Source organism: Helicoverpa zea, chromosome 15, assembly GCF_022581195.2.
Source record: "Helicoverpa zea isolate HzStark_Cry1AcR chromosome 15, ilHelZeax1.1, whole genome shotgun sequence".
In the NCBI taxonomy this organism is placed as follows: domain Eukaryota; kingdom Metazoa; phylum Arthropoda; class Insecta; order Lepidoptera; family Noctuidae; genus Helicoverpa; species Helicoverpa zea.
In genome coordinates this window covers 7629570-7653691 of record NC_061466.1, presented here as the reverse complement: position 1 = coordinate 7653691, position 24122 = coordinate 7629570, and the positions used below count along the sequence as shown (strand labels likewise).

At 37.9% G+C, this 24122-nt stretch overlaps 1 protein-coding gene across 8 annotated transcripts in view; it reads right to left on the bottom strand.

Annotated features, from left to right (window-relative positions):
* LOC124636887 (endophilin-A) overlaps positions 1–24122 on the bottom strand; it is a 49900-nt gene that overhangs the window by 11864 nt on the left and 13914 nt on the right. For 2 of the 8 annotated variants that reach the window (XM_047173145.1, XM_047173146.1), the window contains exons 2-11: positions 10595–10675; positions 3166–3234; positions 2634–2850; positions 2552–2560; positions 1744–1877; positions 1589–1655; positions 1408–1461; positions 998–1083; positions 802–905; positions 627–718 (exon numbers count right to left, since the gene is read on the bottom strand). In XM_047173145.1, coding sequence (XP_047029101.1) covers positions 627–718; positions 802–905; positions 998–1083; positions 1408–1461; positions 1589–1655; positions 1744–1877; positions 2552–2560; positions 2634–2850; positions 3166–3234; positions 10595–10639 — 877 coding nt within the window. In that variant the 5' untranslated portion in view covers positions 10640–10675. Of the gene's footprint in view, positions 1–422; positions 719–801; positions 906–997; positions 1099–1407; positions 1462–1588; positions 1656–1743; positions 1878–2551; positions 2561–2633; positions 2851–3165; positions 3235–10594; positions 10676–24122 lie in introns of all 8 variants that reach the window. The other 6 variants (XM_047173138.1, XM_047173143.1, XM_047173140.1 and 3 more) reach the window with 6 other exon arrangements.

Sequence of the window (24122 nt, the reverse complement as noted above, 5' to 3'; positions counted from 1 at the left end):
AATTAATAATAAATATCTATACTATAGATATTTAATTTCCTATTAAATATACATAATCTGAATATAGTTATTTCACCTTGACGGCATAATATGAAACATCTCGCAACAACAGTGCCAACTCCTAATTACCCACATTTAATGCAAGGAGTTTACCACATTAAAACTATTCTAATGTACACCGGTTAGTTATGAAGTGTGTGATGTGTATAATTAGTCACCGCCATAACCGAGTCCCGAGAAACTCGTAATGTGCCCCAAAGCGTGCTAAATGTCCTCAATGATACATGTGTTTGTGCAAGTCGGATTTCGACTATGGACTGCCCACATACCAACCCAGCTAAAAATAGACCCGCCACCGTGACCCGCAATCCACAACCAAAACCAAACATAAGATATAACCCAGCAAATAAAACCAAAGTCACCTTTCCAAGGGTCCCTTCCATTGAACTGATTCCGTGGTGCCGGGTGCGGTTTGAACCCTGGCGCCGGCCTCACTTGGGCACGAACGGGTGAGGGTGCTTCCCAAGCCTTGAAGGGATCTGTGGTGCTGAGGTCGCCGACTGAGGACGAGGGAGGGATGTGTTGGCGGGGACGGGATAAACTCTGGGTGGAACCGTACCGCCTACCATTGTTCAAATCGTGGATGCCCTCGATGTGGAGATCTGCTAAGGTCTTTGGTACGAACTCCATCTTGGGACGGTTAACCGCTTCTTCTTTCCTGAAATTTTGAAATACAATGGTTAGTAAATAAAGAACAAACAGATTAATTTAGTCACGGAATCAATTGTTCAAGTGACTTACTTTTCCATGAGCGTGGATACAAGTCCTTTGAGGATCTCCGTGCATTGCTGATGATACTCCAATAGGCTTTCTGCGAAGTACGTAAGTTGCGCCACCTGCTCTACCTGTGAACGTCACGCACATTACAATGTATACACGATCTATATTTAATTACATAATACGATAATAACTGGTTGAGGAATGAAGGTCCACTTACGTCATTGTCAAGGAGGTTGAACATGCCGATCTGCGCCAGTTGAAGTGACTCGGCGAACTTCTCCTCCGCCTGTCGGATCTCATCGTCTGCAATATGAGCACCTGATGTACGGACGCTTCACAAACGTACAGTATGCACACGGGCACGCAACAATACGTACAAGTACGTGAAATTAGTTACGAAAAAAAAACAACAAAAAAAAATTGGTGCATACAAACCAAACGACGAAAATAATACTCAGGGTATGAATGATGGTTAGGAGCGACGCAGGCGAAGGGCGGGAACAAAAACATGAAAAAAACGAGCGCACATTATACGTTTTGAAAACATTCTAATGAGGCTTCGATCGGGGTGTTAGCTTAGCACTACGGCCCTATCGTGTTTAGTTTAGCATACACTTCCCCACATACCCTGTCTCGGTGTGTTGTGACTTGGGCTCATGTAAGGGCTGGCCCTACCAGGGCCTGGCCAAAACATTCCGAAAAAGAAAAAGTAAAAACTTAGAAATATGAATAAATTAAAAGTTGATAGATGCAAACTAGTAAAAATAAGTATCTGATAGAATAATGTACTACAATTGATAATAATCACCTTTAGCCTGTCTTCGCCGTTTGCAGTCGAAGTCCAACCGTCGCCCCTGTAGTTTCTTTCGGTGATGCTGAAAAGAAAAAGGTTTTCATGAATGTTAACATCGTTCGAAATAATAAATCAAAATAATATTTTCTTTAAACAGTAGAGGTGCTCACCATCACTTCCTTGAGATCTTTGGTCTGCAGATGATGGAGTGGTTCCAAGAAGTTCTGCTTAATATTGTCGTCCAGTGAATACTTTACGTCGGCCATCTGCTTGAGAGCCTCGCCCATCTCGATGAGGCAATTCGCTATGAAGGTATTATTAAATAAATAATTAGGTCTAAACTCCTTCGTCTAAAAGACCCGGTCTTAGTATACGGGGTGGGTGCGGGCCAAGTACAAAGCCCAAAAAGAATGAAACTAGCATTATTTTCATACTTGCGCTTTTGTAGCTTTCTAGAAAGGAACGTTATTCAAAAGTAAAATAAAATAATCTAAGTGATACTTGTCTAAAAGAAAACATATGAAAATGAATACCAGGTTTAAGCTGTAATTGATTTCATAAGGACAACTAAACTTATTATAGGAGGTTCTGCCAAAATACGCCCGATGATTGCCACTTGTTCTTTTCTAACAATAAATTTGCGAGGTAAATGGTTCAAAAATACTTTCTAAACTTATTTTAATTAGAACCAAAAAGTTGTCAAGACAGTTTAGGCCCATCAGGCGTATAAAGGCCGGGCACGCGCAACTCCCTCACGAGTGCGCAGTGCCCGTAGCGTCCACGCTGCGTGCACGTCGCATGACTGCGAAACGATAGAACGGAACGGAAAATCTAATGATAAACGAAACAAAAAATCGGCGTCTGTGCGATGCCAGCGTAGCGTTCCACTCCGCGCGACGTGCACGCGGCGGCACGCGGACCGTGCGCCGCGACAACGCCGCGCGTTTCGAGACACGCCAGAGTGCCCTCCCGCCATACCGTGTCCATCTGAATGACAAAGTTCGGTTCACCATCTTCGAAAAACACTCGCACACATTCATATATCTAAAGGGGAACTTACAGAAGACTGTGTCCTCGCCAAGTTTCTTGCCGTAGAGCAGCATACAGTCGCCAAGCACTCCCTCTGGCTGTGGGTACGTGTTACTCTTGGCTTGTCCGCTCAACTTGCTGATGCCTTTTACAGCTGCCATCTTTGCGCGCGCCGTGGGATTCGGCTGCAGGAACTCTTTTGTTTTTGTTTGTAACTCTTCGACTAACTCGCAGGTGACGTCAGTTTTCTAAAACAATATTCATGTTACATTGCTTATTTTAACTTATAAAATCTCACGAGACTGGACAGGGACATATTAAAACATGGAGGAAGTAAACTTGAGATCAAAACAGTTTGCTGAGACTTCCATATAAATCATTTGTAAGAATATACGTAAACCTTGGCAAGCCAATATATTCAGCAGTGGTTACGAGCTTTCATAAGCGAACACTTTTATTACATTCGATTGTGGAATAACATCTGAATTTATATATTTCCTCAGTAGTCGTACGTGACACTTTATTGTGTTTCCATAAAAGCGAATAGTTACTGTTATACTTACTCTTTCCATCTCCACGAAGTCCAAATCCAATTTCGTGCCTTCGGCACCTCCCATCTTTTCTGTGACATACTGAAAAGAAAGAAAAACAACATTTTATTTATGTTAGAAAACCTTATCAATAACCGCACACACTTCAAAGGAGCTGTCAGCAGTAAAGGTTCCACTTTACGTCATAACTTAATATTCTAATGGCGAGATTCCATCAAAATTGTTCGTGTACACAATACCTTTTCGATCAAAAAATGTGTACGCGTCGTTCAGCGCTAGTCCACTGCTAGCATAGGTTCGCGAACATGGGTTGAAGTTCCGCGGACATTTTAGAAATGTTCGCACGCAAATCCTGCTAAATCGAGTAGAGTAGAAGAAACATTATGACTGTGTGCGTCACAGTGCGGTACTCCGGGAGAATCTCGCCTCAGGAATAACGAGCACTTTATTTCAATTAGTAAGAGGACACTTGGTACTAAAATAACTTTGCAATGTTAGGTGGGCGTTATTGGCCGAGAATAGAGCCAGACAATTTGATATATTTAATTGCTTTTAAAGGCTTTTTAACAGAAAAAAGAACTAATAAATGAGTAAAAGCATTAATGCGGTGCATTTTAGTGTTAAAAACTTTATACAAAGGATAAACCGCGGAAGTATTGGGAGGGTTGCGCGAACAAAGGCTCGGGTCGAGGTCTAGCCTTGGCCGGATTGTGCCCGTTCCACATCGACATCCAAACTGTAATAACGGGGAAAGCTTCTGCATTAATGACTCACTACAGACGCAATCACTATCTAATAACTGACGATTACTATTATTTGTGCCCGTTATTAGCTGCTCATTCATGGATGTATAACTGACATTAATTATTATGTTTAGGAGACCATATTGATACTTGGCAGTATAAATATGGTCACAATGTCTAAATTAAATGATGAATGTTGATATGCTTGGAAAAGAAAACGTTGGATAATTACAAAAATAGTAGCAGGAAAACCGAGACATAAAAAGATTAGCGGTTTGTCAGTGGCTCAAAGTTTGTAGTAACATTGCTTCGTTAATGTAATGGACTGAAATTCTCGGAATGAAACTGATACTTCCTCTTTGACATCCATTTATTATATTTATTAAAGCGCGAAGCAATTTATAACGTAAGCTCCAGATTTGGGGTAACTGGAAATTGAAATTGGGATTGCCGCTAGAGATATCAGCTAAAGTCTGAAAGTTATAATAATAATATAGACTTCAGAGACTCTATAATTTACTGTTGTATTACAATATAAGTAATCCCTAGCTAGCTAAGCTACCTCAAAATAAAAGAAAATCCCAGCACAGCCTCTATGATTTACTTCTGCTCTAATATTCCTAAGTGGTATCATTTCACACGACTGCGCGTATAAAGATCTATTTGCAGTACAATAGATACTATAAAATGAATTGTAGAGGGCGGGACCTTCTAACAAAGACCTTGTTAGCCGAGAAATAAGATCCTTGTCATGTCTTGTGGCCGTCGTAAAAACAGGAACGGACTCGTAAACAACGTTTTGTGGTTTTACTGCACAACTTTTAGATAAGCAAAAAATTATCAAAATACTCAGCCCAATGAGACAATCAGACTTGTGCCTTTCATTGTACAATTTTGTTTACGCGGGCTATCTGCTTAAATCATATTCTCACAGTGACCAGGTTAACTTTAGAAGCCACTGAAATAATTTTCTGTTCAGCGAATAATGCTATAGCCTCAGTATTTAATTTTAAAGCAATATAAAAAATCACAATAAAGTACATCTACAGTAAACGTTGTAAGTAAATTGTTACAAGATTTAAATTGCATTCCCTTCCCTATGAACACCTACGAAGCAAACTCCATTAAAACGATCTAACTATATTCCTGGTCCAATGTCGCAGGACTCGAGAGAAGCTTCGAAGGCCGTTATAATTGGGGCACCTCGTCGATATAGGGCAGGCTAGGTCACGGCCAACCCCTCTGCCCGCACTTCCCGTCCTTTAAACACCCAACGTGGGTTAAGTCAAGATTTCCACAACATTTACCCTAATCCTAATAGATTTATAGCGTACATCAATATAATATTCGCCGTAGTTGATATAAATTACATGTAAGTATACAGTAAATGTGGTTTGTGATTTGTTGTCTTCATTATTAAGTAAGTCTACAGTTGAATAAATAATGTTGAGGGATACATAAAACAATACGATGTTTATGTTCATACAATTTTGTGATTCATTTTTAAGTGGCCACAAGTTAAATTTATATAACAAATCGATCGCGTGGCCTAAAATGCTTGTACCGTTGTGAACTTAGGCAGGACATTACGTTGAACAGGCGTAGCTAGCGTTTTTACGAGACCGTGATAGAGGGTAATATATGATGTCATACGAACAATACTAGTTCATTACACATCCCAAGAATGTACTTCACTGGCAACGAGTGAAAATGAGAGGAAGCAAAAGGTTTGAGGTTACAGCACACGTCCGGCGAAGATTATCGTAAATTGCGTTTATCGCTACGTTTACTTCTTACAAATTGGAGAATAAGGTCACAAGTTCAACCAATTACTATTTTTCTGCATTATTTATTGAAGCGTATCGAATATCTGACTGAAAATGGAAACAAAACTTTCTACCGTGTGACTATTGAATAAACATTCAAAAACAATAACCGAAATATTTCATGAATCCCGGACCTTGGTTGTTTTTAAACGGTTTTATTTAGCTCACCCTGTTTGTTTTATTCTTTCTTGGGTCAAATTTAGTAATTCAAATTTAAGTATCTTCCTGTTCTCAGATTGATCTGAAATTTGGTACACACCTTGAATTCCGATGACAATACAATATAGTAATATCAATAACATTGTAAATCCAAGATGGCCGCCGGTACAAAATGGCGGATTACATATTTTTTCCACAACCCCCTCAATATGGGTATCAAATGAAAGGGCTAGTCAAGTAGAATACTGTCAGCAACCCCAGCGGGGCCCAACAAGGCCAAGGCCTGCCTGGGCTGGGGGATTGTTCGAAAGAGTTACCGTGGTCTTGGTATATAAAAGGCCTACGACGAAACACAACGGTTTTTTAGTCAGTAAGAGTTTGGCACTCCCTCACCGTTGCTGACCCATATATAGAATGAGGAATATTCGGTATTTTCATTAAATACTAAAAACTAGGAAATAAAAAATCGGTAAAAAAACTTTTAAGTTAAACGGTTTTATCTTATGTGCACTGAAAACTAGAAAAAAAAAAACTGTTACTTACCTTAAACCTACGTAGGTGGTCCCGGTCATATTAGACTAAAATAAAAACGTGGGGCCCTCTGAAATCCTACCTGAAAGCATATCTTTATTCTTTGGTAGATCGTGAGCTCGGCGTTCGCTGGTGAAGCCGCTACGGCTGATTATTGATTGTCAAAATCTCCAGTTACGATCATAGTAAGTCGATGCAATCCACACCTATTATACCTCTAGAAGAAAGTGTTACAGCAATAGTTAGGTAATAGGCCCCACGTTTTTATTTTAGTCTACTATGACCGGGACCACCTACGTAGGTTTAAGGTAAGTAACAGTTTTTTTTTTTTCTAGTTTTCAGTGCACATAAGATAAAACCGTTTAACTTAAAAGTTTTTTTACCGATTTTTTATTATTTTGTGGTACTTTTTACGGCGTACAAACTGCACGGTAAGCAAACACAGGACAGTTTATTGCGCCGAAATGTTTTGTGGTCCGGTAACAGTCGTAAAATAAACGGCACAACTATAAAACAATAGGCACACGATATGTTTTATTCATTTTCCTACAGATAATGGCATAAAAAAAACCAGGAGTCTGCTATTTAAATATAAAATAGTCACAATCCAGAGGCGTTTGGTTACCCTGTTAATTCTGATGGAAAATCTACAAATGGTGAGGAGTAAATAAATTTTGGGAGACCTAAAACAATATTTTTGTTCATTCACAACGTTTACTAATACCAAAGGTAAAGTCAATTATACTTCAAGTTCCTCTCAGCAAAATTATAAAAACAACGTTCTATATTAAATGGAAGTTCGCTCATAACTTTACTGAGCGATAGTTTCGGGGAGGGCGTAATCGAGATTTGCCATTACCGGCTATGTCTGGTCATCAATCACGCTAGATTTGCTTGCCTTCCCGTATTAAATAAAGTGTAGTCTTCATCCTAGTGTTTGTCCTGGACTAACGTACATACTTAGGCCTTGAGAATTTCCGAGATTATATTCTCTTACAAGGAATGTACCCAATTTTTAGAGTTCAGCTTATGTATCAACTGCTAATTACTGCTCTACGGACTATTGTGAAAATTATTTGATGGTGTCAACTATGATAAAGCAAGTTTAATGCAAATGTAAATAACAAAACCGAAATACACATTATGAATACATATTTAATGACGCGTGAGCTTGTCTCATTATGACCCCTCTAGTGTCATTATGTAGCATAATGGCGAATAATAAAATAGTGACCGTACACAGAAAATGTTTCAGGCACGTAATAGTGATGACTCTGCGGGCAAAATGTATTTAAACTTATAGTTGGACTTAAACTTTATAGCAAGGTCTGTCGTGAATCTTTTCATGAATTCATTACAGGGTTGGAACGTGCTTGCAGCCAGACGGTCGAGGTGCCCTCAGTTTATTTTTCATCACGATTTAGTCTCTAAATAAATAACAGACCTGGCTTTCAGGGTAATACTCGCAAACTGTTAAACATTTCATCCATTAGCAGGAAACAGAACGTTGGGGAGAGGAAACTAAGCTTATAAAACGGCGGGATTGTTACTCGGGCAGACATTGCAGTTAGGTAGAAACAACTTTGAGGACGAGGTGAATAGGAGAATTCAGTTGGGTTGGGCTGCATTTGGGAAGCTACGTCGAGTCCTAACATCGTCGATCCCACAGTGCCTAAAGACAAAAGTCTTCAATCAGTGCGTCCTACCTACTGTCATGACTTACGGAGCCGAAACGTGGACACTGACGGTACGGCTGGTCCACAAGTTTAAAGTCGCTCAGCGGGCTATGGAAAGAGCTATGCTTGGCATTTCTCTGAGGGATCGCATCAGAAATGAGGTAATCCGTCAGAGAACCAAAGTCATCGACATAGCCCACCGAATCAGCAAGCTGAAGTGGCAGTGGGCTGGCCATATTAGCCGAAGAACCGATAACCGTTGGGGTAAACGAGCTCTAGAGTGGAGACCACGCCTCGGTAAACGTAGTGTAGGACGTCCTCAGGCACGGTGGAGTGATGACTTGCGCAAGACGGCTGGCAGGAGCTGGATGCGAGCAGCCGAAAATCAATCTCAGTGGCGTGCACTTGGAGAGGCCTATGTCCAGCAGTGGACTGCTATAGGCTGATGATGGGATTGTTATATTATCTAAATATATAGGCTCAGTGGAAACAATGTCGGGGATGGTACGGTTATTAACTTTAATAAACTCCGTGCGCATCCAACCGGTTAATTGAAAAATATTTCAGCAGAATCGAATGTACAATATGTCGCGAGGTGAAATGCTGACTTTACTACAAATTGAATTTAAAAAACCCGGTCAAGTGCGAACCCTGGGCGAGTGATAAATGTTCTCTGCTTTACCGTTCCTATTTGTATTGTTGTATACCAGAGGAAGTAAAAAGTTTTGATTTAAAACACGCAACTGGCTGGTAATATAACTGGCTGTTAAATAACACAGGTACTATAGTAATAGAGCAGTACGCAGGTTGGTAATTGGATTTTCGAATAATACAAGCAATGGCCTATAGATTTATTGTTATCATTACAAGTGAACAATAAAGATAGCTGTTATTTATGGACATGTCTGTGTTCGCTTAATCAATTTAGCCACGGGCACAAAATAAATACACGGGTTTTATGAGGACATCTGTTCAGTATCGCGTTAGCAGTACCATCATCATTTCAAAGCAATCCAGCATTGAAAGTAGCCATGATTATGGAAATAGATCAATATAAATACGTTAATAGGCATGATGACAGTAATCAAAAATCATTAAAATAATATATTTATTAAATTAAACTTAAAGCTTGGAATATAAAACGCGCATTGTTTTCTTTATTAATAATGTGATTGATATGTATTTTTATAAAATAAAATTACGAAATAAGGCAATCCGCCATGATATCTTGAACACCAATCAGAGCTCGTGACGTCATTTCTCAAAACAACTCGCGCGAAAGCGCGCGAACGTCACATTTCGTTATTGTGAACTTCCACTGCGATCTTTGTTTTTAATTAATTAATTGTTTATAACACGAGTTATGGAGCCCGGATTTATCAAGGCAAACAGCGCTAATTTGCCTAGAATTGATATCATAATGCTGGGAAAGTTTTTGGCATCAAATAAATATTTTTGTTCAGCTGAATTTAGAAATGTTAAAACTTCCATGTAAGTATACTAGTTTAATTAAAAAACAATGAGAGATGAAACCTAACCTCGAAATAGTTATTTACATTATAAACTATGCTAGAATCTAGAGAACTACGTAATAACTTACATCAAAGTGATCTTCACAAAAATAAAGTTGTACTGGGCAATATTGCTTTTGAATCTCGCCTTGCAAGTTTAAGCCACTTGTTTCGTATTTTTTTATTGTGAGGAACGTACACAAATAACTTATCAGGAGTTGTTTTGGATGTGTTCTTACACTGGGGGACCCCACAACACCTATGCCCTTTTGAATTCATATTTAATAACACAAAAAACTTAATTATTGCACGAGCGTTGTTTACTTGCGTCTTGTAATTTCAGTCGTGACGTCACAAGTGACGACATGACACTGACAAGCGTTTTCGCGCCGGATTCAAAGTGGACAGAGAAAAATGCAATTATTTGATAAAAAATCTTCGCATTTTCTTAAAATTAATAAGTTTTCATATAAAATAGACGTATACCTACATCATACAAAGGAATTTAAAAATTTGTCATCATGCCTATTATACACGTGCCTCAATAGCAATTATTATAATTTCAGTTATTTTCATATAAAACAATTAACGCCAAAAGTCCTGAAGACTTGCTTACTTTACGTGAACCCTTTCAACCTTACCGAAATATTAAGTAAATATTGTCTTAGAACAAGGAAGCCAATTAAAATCCAGACGTGTTTTTATTACACGTAAAAACACAAATCTCTCACGCATAAACAAAATAAAAAGACTTACGTTAAACGGTGGAACTTAAAAGGAAAATGGAAACAAAACGTTATTACAATAGAAATAACAACAGCACTCATACGTATTGAATTAGCATTATAATCTGGAAACCTTGTAAAGTTCTGTTATATTCGCCGTCTACGATGCTATAATCCGGAAAGCTTTCTTCAAAAAAACTTTTTAATCTCGGCCTTATATTTTTTCTTAAAGAGTATAAAAAGAAGGTTTCATAATAAACTCTCTCTCACCTGATTGGCTTTGTTGATTTGTTTCTTTAGACCGGCGAAAGCCATGATTGTTGTGTTGCGCCTATCCTCGCGTTAATTTATCTGAAACAAAAAAGTTAAATTAATTAAGGATTCAATGAGTTACTAAAGAAAAAAATCCAAATGGAATTTAGAACAAAACGTTGGTAGTCGATTAAAGTCCTATTGAACATTAATAACAAAAGACAAGAGCAAGGATTTAAAAAAATATGAAAAGGTGTGAGTTGAATTAAGTCTAAACCAGTTTGCAGACGCAGCGCACTTGTCGTGCAATGCGCTGGAAGTGTCAGCGCAATTTTGTCTTAAACTTTAAAGTTGAACGTTGAAGAAGCAGGCGGCAAGTTTACGAAATAATTATTCGGTACGTGTAAAAGAGGCGGCCAGTAAAAAGCACTTACAGTTATAAAACAGTTTTAACACGGAAACTTTTATCATCGGGCGCAAGTCCCTCTTCTGGAGCCGGCAGAACAGCGGAGAATAGGGTAGCCGAGTTTGTTATTGGCACGGTGCCACATTAACGGATCGATACGGTCGCGGGTACCGTAAGTAACATTATGTAATCGCCGGCTTGTTCAACAATAACCCTATTACGGTAGTACAGCTTAATGTGCACTCTGACCGAGTCCGGCGCTGACCGCCCTCACCCCATTAATGGTTAGCTGATAATCTATTAACGTTAGCCTTGTCCGATGTCGCCGATCCCGAGGGAAAAATCTTGATGGTTTTATCTTTCACAATTTATTTTTATGAACTAACTTACGCTGTTTAAGCTTTATTTAATTAAAGACTAAATTAGTTTAAGATTAGGGAAATTTTGTTGCCAAGTTCCAGGCTTTTCTTAAGTTTAACCTAGATCTACTTTCCATAGTTGAAAAATACAATTAAAAGGGCAGAAGATATGAACAATTCTGTACGTGTTATTTATGTATACTATGGCAATCGATTGATTATCGAGGTTAAAGACACTGGTTCACTAAAAAGTAGATCAGTGTCCTTAACGATGAGTGTCATAAACGAAACACAACCATATAGAACTTCAAACTACACGGTTGTCATCAGCGAGGAATCAAAACTTTGAAATCCCACCATAGTCTTAAGATTATCAGCATTGTTTGATCATAGTCTTGAAGAAAAGGCATCACACATTCGATTAAGCTTAGTAGCCGACCTTACTGGAAATAAGAAAAGGCAAGACGGATGATGATATCTATAATATCCTTTATATACAGTATGTTGTCCTATATAAAGGGCAATGTACACTCGCGGGTTAAGGGCCTATAAACTCTTGCTGTGTCATAGCAATTCATTCGCGAGTAAACGATTGTTTAGTATTTACTGTACAGTCTTCAAGTGCCTATTAACTTGTTGTTGAAACGATAAGATACTGTTATTACCTGAAATTGTGACGTATAAAGAGTTTTAGTAGTTCTAAAAATGCACGGCTGTCAATTTTGTTAAATTGTTTAATATAATATTAACATAAATATTTTGGAAGCTTTTTGAGTTAAATATTAAAAACCAGTCTGGATTTTTTATCGTCATGTCAATCAAAAATTAAAGCAATTAATTACACTGTAATCAATTATTTATCTAATAAATATGAACAATAGAGAATATGTTGCGATAATAATTCATAGTAGCTAATAAAAGTTCTTTGTAATAGAGAATTGTTCGCAGATGATAACAATGGATCATAGCGTACAATGTTTGCTTAGCTTTATTCTCGTAGCAGCGTAGCGCTTTGTAGACGTGCTGCTACGGCGTAGCACTGCATATAAATCTAATTGAAATTACGTCAAATTAAGCTCGCTTATTTGTTCGCTTACATGTTGTTTGTTTGACTACTGCATTAGCTAGTCTAATTTAATATGCATCAAGTAACAAATCAATCAGTTTAATCGCACCAATGGGGAAACGGTCATCTGTGTGCAAAATTCGGTTGAATAGATCCCACCAAAAACATTAAATGTAAAAAAAAGCCAATCCTCTACGCAATTCCTCCACCGTAAAAAGTTTTGAGATCGCATAGAAGCCAAGTCCTGTTCTACTTTATTTGTAATAATAAATCAATATTTTGTGACTATATCAATAGTTTCGTTCACTTTACAATAATATTGACTTGGCCATGAGCACAATAAACTGCAAATATAATACAGCATATCTTGGAGAGGTGAAAGTCAAACATGAAGTTTAATATCACAGAATTAAAAATTTTTATTTTATTCAATTGTTACTAAATGACCGACAGTCAGTTTCATCCAACATCAATGAACTGCACATGTACTATGGCGCATGTTTAGTCCATGGTGATCTCAAATTCCAATCAGTCCATAATCAGTCCAATCGTAAAATCATGTCCATATAGAATTTATCAACGCACATTATTTCAAGGAGCGACTTTTAACTTGTGCTCATGGCCAAGACAGTATTATTGTAATGTGAACAAAACTATTGATATAGTCACAAAATATTGATTTATTATTACAAATAAAGTAGAACAGGACTTGGCTTCTATGCGATCTCAAAACTTTTTACGGTGGAGGAATTGCGTAGAGGATTGGCTTTTTTTTACATTTAATGTTTTTGGTGGGATCTAATTTATTTTTTGTAGGTCTCTTTCTTCTCTAAGTATATAACAAATTAAATTAACTTGCATGCAACTCACTAAATATGTACACTTAAAGTAGCACATAAACAACATTTTTTTTAAAATAAACTAAAAAAAATCGAAATTGACGAATTTTTGAATCGAATATCTTTTAGAATTAAAGAGATTTATTTCAGAAGTAGATGGCGCTATCACATGAAATTATTTGTTTTTTTTTTAAGTACTACTTATACTATATAAGCTATGTAACGAAACCATAGCGCGATTTAGACCAGGACAACGCCATCTATCGAGCGAGCATGCAGTGTTTATCGCACTGCATTAATATGAAAGATTTTATCATTATTCATTTCATTTAAACCTAGCTTTTTTATTCATATGTTGTATATTTAATACATAATAACAATATACCACTACGTAACAATAAAACAAATAGTAACATTTTGTACATAAATAAATAACAAAGTTATCAATGCAGTCAAAATTCATACACAATGTTCTTGAAAAACCGCAAATATAAATTTGTTTCCTATTTTTTTATTAAGTTTTAAGGTTTTTATAATTTTCCCTTTATATGTAGCTAATAACCTACCTTGGTGCCAAATTTGAAGGTTCTAAGTTTTCTAGAAGTACCTTAGACTTTTGATGATCGGTCAGTGAGTCAGTGACAAAATGGTGTAACTTTGATCGCTCATAACTGGTAAACTATTTATTCAAATGTCTTGTAATTTTGAGACTGAGCTTGTTCTAATACTTACTCTTGGTCATCGAAAACCTAAACTCCTAGCTTTGTTCACATGGAAGATACAGGGGACTGAAATAGCCGCGAAACGCTTCGAGAAAAGATGGTACGGCCGTGCCCGCTTTGCTCGAGTCTTGGCTGGGGCACTGCCGTGCCCTCAGATTTAGAGCGCTGTATTTCGGAAGCTGTTATTAAGCAGCCCGCGTTTACATACGCCATAATCATAACAACAAACTGGTAGGAAAATGTCTCAAAAGATCGCAAATGTTTGCCTTTAGCATCTAAGTTAGACGTCTGTAAAGGCAACTATGTCAGCACCCAACCACTTACCCAGATAGCTAGCGCTCCAACTTAAATGAAGCCGAATGCACCCGACATCAAATCACATACAATGTTCTGCAGAACTCGTATCTTTGTCCGCAGAGAGCCCGCGATTAACTCTAATTGGACCTTCAATTTTCATTACTTGGAATGCAATCTCATTGTTATTTCACGCTCCTTTTAAAACGGTTTTTTATTTCAAAATGTGAAAAGGTTTGTCATACTCGTAAACGCGTTTATGAAAGCGAAAATTAGTAATATTAGACCGCGATACGTGGGCGGTTCTCCCGCGTCACTCATTACGGTGATATAAAAATTTGTATGCTTGTGAGCGCGTCCCAATAATTTTATACGACCTTTGGGGTCTGAAAATAATTCCGTTACGTACTTAATTTTTAACACTGGGAATGATTTTTCATGTTATTCATTTCTCAGCACATTAAAAAGGTTCTACATAAATTCTTGGATCATTTTACATATGAAATATCTGACTCCAAAAACATAAATCTTGGCAGTCGGGTAAAAAGCAATAGAATCTCCATTCTACCGAACTTTTTATGTATGATATGTAACTCATCCAAATATGTATAAACTCTACTAAAGTTACTTTAGGCTTTATAACGTAATATATCAACACGTAACATAAGCATGAAAAGGGGCAACTCATTCGTGAAAACCACTCTAAACATTAATTACACCTCTTTATGTTTCAGTCAAGTACGAAATATTAAGCAAAGCTTAGTTAAATTAGTCTTCATAACGAACGAACCTGAACAAGCTACATTTTTGTGTGAAACCTTTTGATGTTTCTACCAAAATCTAGAAAGACTAACGTATTCCACGAGAACAAAGGACTAAAGGTCTTTGACATCGCGAAACGTTGCAAATCAAGGAGATTTTATATTTTTACCCTCATCTAACCTTCCAGTGTTCTAGAAGGCGGGATGTGTGTAGGCGGTGATGAAAGCTGCGGGGGGAGGACTTAAATCCATTTTCATTATCGCTGCGGGTTCTTATGAAGTCAAATTGCGTTATTCATGTTTTTCATAAGTGGATCCTCAACCCTCCGCAGACACCTGCGCATCTTTTCTTCGCTCTCTCCTCATTATAAAATATTACTGTCAACATTATGAAGGCTGTGTAAAACCACAAATCCCTAAAGTACACAGAAACGTAATTTGCTACAGTCCCTATAAAGTGTCACAATATATTTTTCGAGATCTCATTAAGTAAATCCTTAATTATAATTACGAGGTTGTTAATGGAATTATTCCCTTTTCTCGACATTACGATCCTTGAACAGAACACTCAAGCTCACACATTCAACACGTGGCCACGTCTGTGTTATTATCTAATAAAACATCCAGAGAAGCCATTTTTATTTCGATGAATTAATATTAGTGGTATGTACACAATTCTATAGATAGACTAAATTGCCAATTACACACTAGCTATGAGCGTAGAGCGACGGCTTCACACAAACGGACATGTCGCTTGACTAAACACGGACAGAACATCAAAGATAAATATCAATTCGGGTTCATTAGCTCCGACTATTATAGTTCGGCCATTCAGAGAATGCGTTCCTGACACGTCGCGATTGAACTGACGACGTAACTTTGCAATGGCGTTGCAGTTACGATAAAAATATTTTTGCTGGTTGTTTACCGTTTTAACAATTGAGGAGCATTAAAACAACATTATTATATCAATAATCAATGAATGTTATAATTTTGTGCCAAACTGAGTGTCAAATAACTTGGTAAACAATATTTTTCTAAATCTATACTGCGCTATTACAAGGTTATGTCAGCGGTTTATATTTTGTAGTGCTGTGCTAAAAATAACAGGCAAGTATCGTAATCTGTTCTTATACAGTTATAATATAAAATAATACGTTTTGATTTTCTTTTTAAGAATTGGAAAATAATGGACTATAAGACTTAATTATAACTTTTATGAAATATAAAAATAAAACTATGACCAAACCGCATTTTTATACTTAGATTAAAAATGGTAACCCCAAATGGCGTTATGGGCCGCCATTTTGTGACGCTAAAACAGTCGTCCGTTGTCGTTTCGTGCGCATAGACCACGTTTTTCAAGTGTTTTCGATCTGTTTTTATTTGATTACCCGGCTTTTGTTAGACCGAGATATCAGGATTGATTCTGTTATTGATAATAATATAATTATACATGTAGGCGAAGATGATGATGAAGACACCACCTCCTCAAGCAAATCGGAGTCTGATTAATATTCTGTTCGCACATTCAATTCAATGTACTTGTAACAAAGAATAAATAAAACAATTTTATTATATGAATATTACCTTTTTTTGGTTTCCACTTAAATAACTAAAATATAAAACAAATGATTCCGCCAATTTAAAACGAAAATAATCTTAAAATAATGCGGCGGTTCATTTTGAAGGAACGGTAACGAACTCAGTGTTATGTTGTGCCCATCACTAGTCGTGACTAACTGATAGGTGTCAGGAACGCATTCTCTGAACGGCCGAAGTATAGTAACTATTACTATAATACATACGTACGCCATGTTTATACAGCCAATTACTGCTGAGATTAATAGCTTATCTATTCAAAATTGTCTTTGAAAAGCCATTAATCTCAATGAACTCAATATAAAGGTTTAAGCAGAGTCTGTGTTGCCAGCGATAAATGAAGATCCAGCATTATGCAAATCGCTCGGCATAATTTAATACAGACGGGGGTTTGTTTGAAATACTGGGAAAAATTCACACAAAGTGAACAGTGTGAACATGAAACAAATGTAATTTGGGGCGCGCGTATTTGTTTCGGCTGGCAACATCTGGCTATTGTGCGTTTGTCGCATGGACATATCTAGCGCGAGATACGAGGCTAACAGAGCGAGGAAAAGCTTCAATTTTGGGTTTAGACAGCATGATTATCATGGTGCTTTGATTTTCCAAATTGAAAGAGGAAACATTTAGTTAACATGTATACCTAATGTTAACTAAAATTATATAAAGGTGTGACATTAGTCTACATAATTACAAAAAACGTCACTGCATTTTGCATTCTGCCCACGACAATCAAAGTTAACTGTGAAACTACACCCACGTATCTCATTATAGCCTGCCATTCAACTGCAATAGAAGCTATTTTAGAATAAACATTTCATCAACAATTTGCTGGAATCGCTCGGAACCCACAATGAAAATGGGATTACGAGTTAACGTCAAAAAGGCTTTGCTATAAAATTACCACGTTTTAACAAAGCTACAGACTTATCATATTTTGAATAATTGATAGAGGGTAAAGCGCCGTAAAAGTAGATATAATTATTCTGACTACTCACATATCTGACGACTTTTATACGCTTTGTGGCAAAATTCTTAGTAAACGCTATAAAAATGAGGAGAAGAATATATTTTTAGATTGTGAGCGATTACGTAATGTTGGAGAATAAAAACTTCCATATGACAACAATATGTCCGCGAGGCATACAATACACAATAGTATTCCAATCTAAGTTTTACGCCGTGATAGAAAATTCGCAACAATAGTTCGCGATCCTTTCTGTACACTTTTTATACGAGGATGTAATTTTATAAAGTCAAGGGTTATGATCTCAATAGATTAGAGCCCTGCATAATACTCAGAAGAAACATGAATATGAAGCGTCTGTATTAACATAATGAGTATCTCGAGGTTAAGAACATATTGAAATTCTACGCTCGAGAGCACTGCAGCCGTTCTTTAAAATGACGCAAGAGATGTTCAATATTGCAGGACCCACCTGTTAGATGGTAAAAATCAATAGTGACGTCGACAGCACATTATCCATGAATCGACGTCTGGTACTTAATAAATCATTCCCCGCCCTACAAACTACTTTAAAATGCACCTCGGTTTTCATAAAGAGCTCTACGTAATCCCTCGCTACATACTAATTGAAGCAAGCCCACTTTCGTGAAACGATCTTATTATATTTTTCCTAGAAGTAAAGGAATATTCATATTTTCTTATAGTTCGGCCATTCAGAGAATGCGTTCCTGACACGTCGCGATTGAACTGACGACGTAACTACATTCATTGATTATTGATATAATAATGTTGTTTTAATGCTCCTCAATTGTTAAAACGGTAAACAACCAGCAAAAATATTTTTATCGTAACTGCAACGCCATTGCAAAGTTACGTCGTCAGTTCAATCGCGACGTGTCAGGAACGCATTCTCTGAATGGCCGAACTATAATAAAAAAGTATAATAAATCGAGTCTCGACTCTCTTGGCGAACGGTTATTAAAATAAAATACGGTATCCACGAAGCTATATTTCTTCGTCTTTTTCTGTAGTCAATTTGTAGACAGTTACAGTTTATTTATAACAGGACAATCGTATATAGGGACCATCTATAAATATCTTTCATATTCTGAAAGAAATGTTTTGCCGACCTTTTGTTCATATTTTTGTTTAGCCTACACATACATCAATTTGTAGCTGTCTTGTCTACATTAAGGTCTACTTCCACAAGCCCACAGGTGCGTATTAGTACGTACTGGGTAGGCCACTAAATAATTCACACGTTTGTAGTTCAACAGCGGTTAACGGCATACCTTCACAAAACCACTAACGATTTATTATACGAACAACTTGTTTTGTTACACAAAATTTTAATCTTCATTTGATCTCGTCTTCTTAAAGTACTCGGATTACGAAAGAACTAAACACTTCGTTAATCAAAGGTTTTGCAACAAATGTACTCTTACATAACCTAATGTCAAGCTTTATATAACGCTACTGGGGTTAAAAATATAAACACGTTTCCAATATAAGTACTTTTGCATGACGTAACACTTGTCGGCTTTATCGATATGTGCTATATGCAAATCTCGAGGCAGTTTTTCTAAAAGCCCTTTCCTTTCCTTCCCCTTTTTAATAACACCGAAGTTACTTGAGCTCTTATACGGTGAGTGGAGATTAGAAGACGTCAATCGATGAATAATATTCTACTATTTATCTCATGGTACGAACTTTGTAAGAATGTCATGGCGAGGAGAAATAAAATTGCCTATGTTGCAGGGTTGTTATCTTTTGGTTTGGTTGTTATCTCTTGTTTTACTGCACACGGTAAGGGCTACTGTTAAAAGATACTGCGCCGACCCTTATGCGTAACCAGGAGGATGATGGTAAGTGCTATTGTTAAAACCAACTTTCGGCTCCAAAGCTAAAGTACAAAAGTCGAATGGTAATAATTTATTTAATTAATGATTCATACTTTTGAATTTTGGGGACATTATCTTACACGTAGTAGGTAGTTTGTAATTAAAATCGAAAAAAAAGTTTTCAGAAAATTCCCAACGTGTAAAGCTAGAGAATCAAGTCAACGCATTAGAGTACGATTCCATCACGAGACAAAGACAAATTAAATTTACTAGAGCAAGCATGTTGATTAAGGAAAAATCCCAAATTGTCTTCTCTGTCAGCTAAAAGAAGACTTACGATCCGCAGTAATACATTCATATAACTGAAACCCGGTCCGGTACGGATATTAGATCCGATGCAATATTAACTCTTTCCATCGTCTTTTACGACGTCGCAGGACGATAAGCGTCGGATACATTTCATGTTTATCACCGTTCCCGCGTCGGCAAGCTTTACACTTATAATTATGTTAAATCGATTCGATCATCACTTCCCGACGGAGGTTAATCGGCGACACCATCTGCGAAGGCTTTATTTAATCAGATTATTGTAATCTATAATTACTTCTCCGCCAATTAGTGAAGCGACGAATCGGAATGTGGTTCCCAGTAGAATAGAAGCCGCTTGGGAGATTTATGAGCAAAGGGAATAGTTTTGTAGTTTTTTAAGATCTTCATAAAGCCAAAGTACAGACGTTTTGCTTACCTACTAAATCATAAGATATCATTCTTTGTTTCCATATAATAAAGCTTCGAAAGTACTCAACAAAAATCTATCCAATGTACTAAAATGCAATATAGTCTTTGTAACTATGGAGCTCAAATAGGTCAATGGAAGCCTTTATTGAACGTACACGAAGGTGTATGTATAGCACTAGATTTATGAATGAATCCCCAATAAGTAGGTAATTTTCTATGAATTTCGGTATAGCAGGTATTATTAAATGTCTCAAAAAGTAAGAAAAAGCGTTGTGAAACCTAGAATATCATTATCATTTGGATTGGCTCCATTTTATACTAGCGCATTCACTTCTTAACTAATGTCCATTAGTAGAAGAGAATGCTCTGGGTATTACGACATCGCTACACTAGACTAGAAATATAATTCAATATTAGGTATAGATGAATATTAGCATATTTATCAAATAGTTATTATTATTACCTTCAGTCCCTTTTCTCAATAAGATCCGGCGGCTTCTTTGAGATCACGTCACTGATTCACTTTGACGGTATATGAATATACTGAGTTTGTTATCGTAGTGCTACGGCGTAGCAGTCGATAGTTCACGTAGCTCGGACGCGACTGAAGCGCTCGTAGCACTACAGAGCCGTAGGGGTGCGCGCGCAGCCTCGCCCCTCACATGTAAACCCGATATCAATCCGCTTCCAAACAATTTCGAAACGATTTGCGAATATTCGATTTAAAGTCGAATCCCTAATGTATCGACATCTCGAATTCTACCGTAGCTCATAATTAGGTGGAAACAAAGAAGCGTAGGCTTATTAAATTCCAATCAATAATGAGCTACCTACTTAACCTGAATGGTGCTTATTGCTACGTCACAACAATTTTTTTTTCTTCTGGCTTTCAGTTACTATGTCACTTAAAATACGCGCGACATTTTGAACATCATTTATCTTCAGTAAATTGAGCTGTAAAACTCCTACCCGCTAACCACACAAAAGGATTATAAACTGTATAAAAGCCAATTTCTGCCCCGCATAGGTTGAATTTTTTTCTGACAGTCTACATTCAGGACTGATAAATAAATAATAGAATTAATAAAAGGCTCCAATATTTATAAACTCAACATTATTTAAATTAAAGTGCAGCCAATAACTTTCTTTCACTAAACAATAGCCTTTAAAAGGCATCGTCAGTCAAAGATTGCGGAAGTCAGTTGGCAATTACTCAGTGTAACGTGAGAAATTGGCCATTGGTGATAGACGGGGGGACGGTACAAGCAACCGTTATCACCAGAACAAATGAGGGTTGAAATTCTCACGACGAATAAGAAATTACACATAAGCATCGTACATACACAGTTCAAATATATTCTCTTCTAAACAGTCGTGAAGCTACGTACTGACGTTCGTAACAATGTCACTCACACACGCATGTGCTCGATGCACGACACTCATTACTGACAACACCGACAGCGCCGGTAAAAGCTCGTCGATGCACATAATAATAATAATAATGGGCCCCGCAGGGCATCTGAGGCGGATGACGGGGAGTAGCGACCTCGCGGGGCTATATATCCGAATGCTCCAGGGAGAGTATACTGTCCCCCATCTCCGGCCTGCCGGAGTGAAGCATGACGGGGGATAGGTCTCCCGCCTCTTGGCTTGCCTTCATCGGCCGGTCAGAGTGGAGTCGCTAGAGCAGGGTTAGCAGCCCACTCGGAGGGTAGGTGCCTCGTGGTAAGTGGCGAGTGGGCCGGTGATGCTGGACCCACAGGGAGCGCGTGATCTGCGTTTAAAGTCCGCCGAGGTATCCTCACCCTTCAGCCGCTCATGTACCTGTTGCCCCCTTGTTGCGATTTAGCGACTGATTCCCGGGGGCCCAGTAAGTGAGGTGGCGAGTCTCCACCTGCCATTTTTACGTGTATTTATTACATTGTTATCGGCAGGTGCCATAGTTCCCGTAGTTTCCCCATTCCTAGTCCACTAGCATCCCATCACAATAGCCCAAGTAGTTTTCATCCATAGTTAGCAATAGTTTAGCACAGAACCGGGGATTGTCCTTGGGTACATTTCTATAGTGTATACAGGGATAATCGTCGGTTTTGTGTCACCATTTCATTAAAGTTGTCTCAAAAGGGCTTCAGCGTGTTGGCTTCGGCCCCACGTTCGCCTCCCAAAAATCCGGGACTCTGTAGTCCCGAGGTCAGAAAGAGACATACATTTAATAATAATGGCGTCCACGGCCGATTTCGGCCACGGCGGCTGTTCTCATTTAAGGAGATCAGCCAGCTGCGAAGGACATATCATAGTGCACGAGCATTTGCGCAGACACAGGTGCACTCCCTATTCCTTTACTCTCATAACCCGGTGGGACGGCAATCCGACACGACCGGAAAGAGATCAGGCGCAGGACCGACATTTACGTACTCTCCGATGCACGGGTGAATCAAACACCAACTTCCAGACTACGGGCTGCTTTGTGTAAGTTTAAGAAAACCCACAAAGCGATTTCGGCCCGACCCGGGAACCGAACCCGAGACCTCGAGCACAGCTGCGGGTTGTTCGAAAGAGATACCGCGGCCCTGGTACATAAAAGGCCTATGACGGAACACGACGGGTTTTAGTCAGTAAGAGTCTGACACTCCCTCACCGCTGCTAACCCACAGCGGGAGGGGTCATTTGATGATTTTTGACGTCGTTAAAAAAAAAAGACCTCGAGCACAGCAGCCGATGCACCTACGTTTGTGAGTGTCAGTGTTAGTAGGTACCTTCACTACTGTATATCTTTATTCTGTGGTACATACGAGTAAGTTAGTTAGAATTCGTGCACTGTGCTAGCGCAAGATTGGCGCCTCCGCAAATAGAAAGCCCTGATATGGGACGAGTTACGTACTATGAATTATTGAAGTGTTTCAGCTGCTTGCATATTTATCGCTCCAACCTCTATTCTATATACATGAAGGTCCTTTGTGTTATGCAGAATATATGAAGGTGCAACTGATTTAGTTTTATAGGGGGTTGGAAAATTATACCTACATAAAACAGCAACTCTATATTAGGTAAGTATATCGCTCAACAATGAACATGTATTTTATTGTACAGATACTATTTACAGTACTTATCACTATATCAATACCAAAAACGCCTACGCAACTTACAGATTTGACTCGAACGAGAAATCATTGTGACTACGAAGCTAAAAAATCCCACATTCTATTTTCATTTGAAATGTTTTATTTATAATCTACTTAGCAACTTCAATACCCCACAGGGTCCATGTTTTCCTTAAGGATAACGATCTTCGAAACTAAAAAAAAAGAAACAAAGTGTATAAAATAAGAATCACGAAACAGCGTGAAACAAATGTATCGCAATACTCATAAACGGTTTTATCAATTCCGAATGCCGGACAAAATGTGCTGAAAAGGGAGTAGGTACTGTTTTCGTTTTTTAAATGTCAGTGTTATTCTGATAACACTGCGAATTGAATGTATTCGATATTATTAGTACCTACATTTAAGATGGACCCTTTCAATAATATTACTTTCTTGTCCTCATGTCCAAGTCTAAGCCTAGAATAATTCGGTCTGGACTGCTGTTAAATTGCGTTGTGGATTGGCGTGATTTATAGGCATACACTTGTCTTAGTGTGCTCCAAATTGTGCCAGGACTTAGAACGAGATAAGCCAAAGTTGGCTGAACAATCGCTTTGAACATTAAATGTAAAATTAGTCTCCTTCAAGACCCTCCTACTCCTGTAACTAAGGACCATCAAATAAAGGGATTGTTAAACAACATAACCGTTATACCATTATTCTAAAATAGTATTTCAATTAATTTAGGAAAGGTCAATTAGTATTGCGGGAATTCAAAGATTTTCGTTGTTACGTAAGCATAAAATATCAATTGACTTCTGAATCCGGCCCAATGACGTCATATTGTCGGCTGTGGAACTTTAACAGC